The sequence below is a fragment of the Haplochromis burtoni genome, unplaced genomic scaffold (genome assembly GCF_018398535.1).
Source record: "Haplochromis burtoni strain Fernald_Lab_line unplaced genomic scaffold, NCSU_Asbu1 Contig_1907, whole genome shotgun sequence".
NCBI classification, from domain to species: domain Eukaryota; kingdom Metazoa; phylum Chordata; class Actinopteri; order Cichliformes; family Cichlidae; genus Haplochromis; species Haplochromis burtoni.
This window is the reverse complement of record NW_024584268.1, coordinates 18,741-19,686: the sequence shown is the minus strand read 5'-3', so window position 1 is coordinate 19,686 and position 946 is coordinate 18,741. Positions and strand designations below refer to the sequence as shown.

General features: G+C 35.7%; 1 protein-coding gene across 1 annotated transcript in view; it reads left to right on the top strand.

The window, feature by feature from the left end:
- Positions 1-85: 85 nt before the first annotated feature.
- LOC102313570 (nuclear GTPase SLIP-GC) overlaps positions 86-946 on the top strand; it is a 7,388-nt gene continuing 6,527 nt past the window's right edge. Inside the window, exons 1-2 of the mRNA XM_005952869.3 lie at positions 86-444; positions 522-694. Coding sequence (XP_005952931.2) covers positions 193-444; positions 522-694 — 425 coding nt within the window. The 5' untranslated portion in view covers positions 86-192. The remainder of the gene's footprint in view (positions 445-521; positions 695-946) is intronic.

Sequence of the window (946 nt, the reverse complement as noted above, 5' to 3'; positions counted from 1 at the left end):
ACAATAATAACGTAGTTACTGTAACGCGTTACTTAATAACGCGTTAGTCCCAACACTGCTTTTTAGTGTGTAAGAATATTCAACATTGCTATCAATACATTTTTCAAGAAATGTGTTGATAGCATGTATTGCGATATTATTTCTTAGTTTGATTTCCTGTCTTCTTTTCATGCAGTTTTTACATTTTTTGTTATGAGCACATACATTATATTGTCTTCTATTCATACTGTTATTTTTTTGCAGGCTGAAGGGTTGTCTGAAGAATTGGTGAAATATACAAGAAGTGAGTCAAATGAGACAGAAGAAGTAAAGAGATGGTACTGGCCGCTTGTGAAGTGTGTGACTGTCAAAGTGCCAGACAATGATTTTCTTCATCACGTCACACTCGTGGACCTTCCTGGAAATGGTGACTCTAACAGAAGCAGAGATCAATTGTGGAAAGAGGTAATTCACTGAAGTCATGTCATCTTTCTTCGAAGCATCAGTTATTTATAATTTATATGCTTTTATTTCCTTTTTAGTTTGTTGCCAGTTGTTCAACTGTGTGGATTGTGACTGAAGTGAATCGAGCAGCTTCAGAAAAAAAAGCCTGGAAGATCCTGGAAGGTGCCAGTAGCCTGCTGGGAAATGGTGGCGAGTGTCAGCAAATTCATTTCATCTGCACCAAGTCAGATAATGAAAAACCAGATGATATGTAAGTCAAATATCCCAAAAGTTTGGCACAGATGCACACGGTGACCATATACTTCACTTTCTTTTTTTATTTTAAGAGTGAGGATGTCCATTACAACAGAAGCTAAATTCTCCCATTGTAGTAGGCCACTCTTTCAGAAAAATGACAAATTAATTTAAGAACTATTACGTATCATTTTAGAGGTATGCTAATATTACTGTTAGAGTGAATTGTTGAATGTTGTCATTTTTATGCTTGTCATCTCTACAAAAG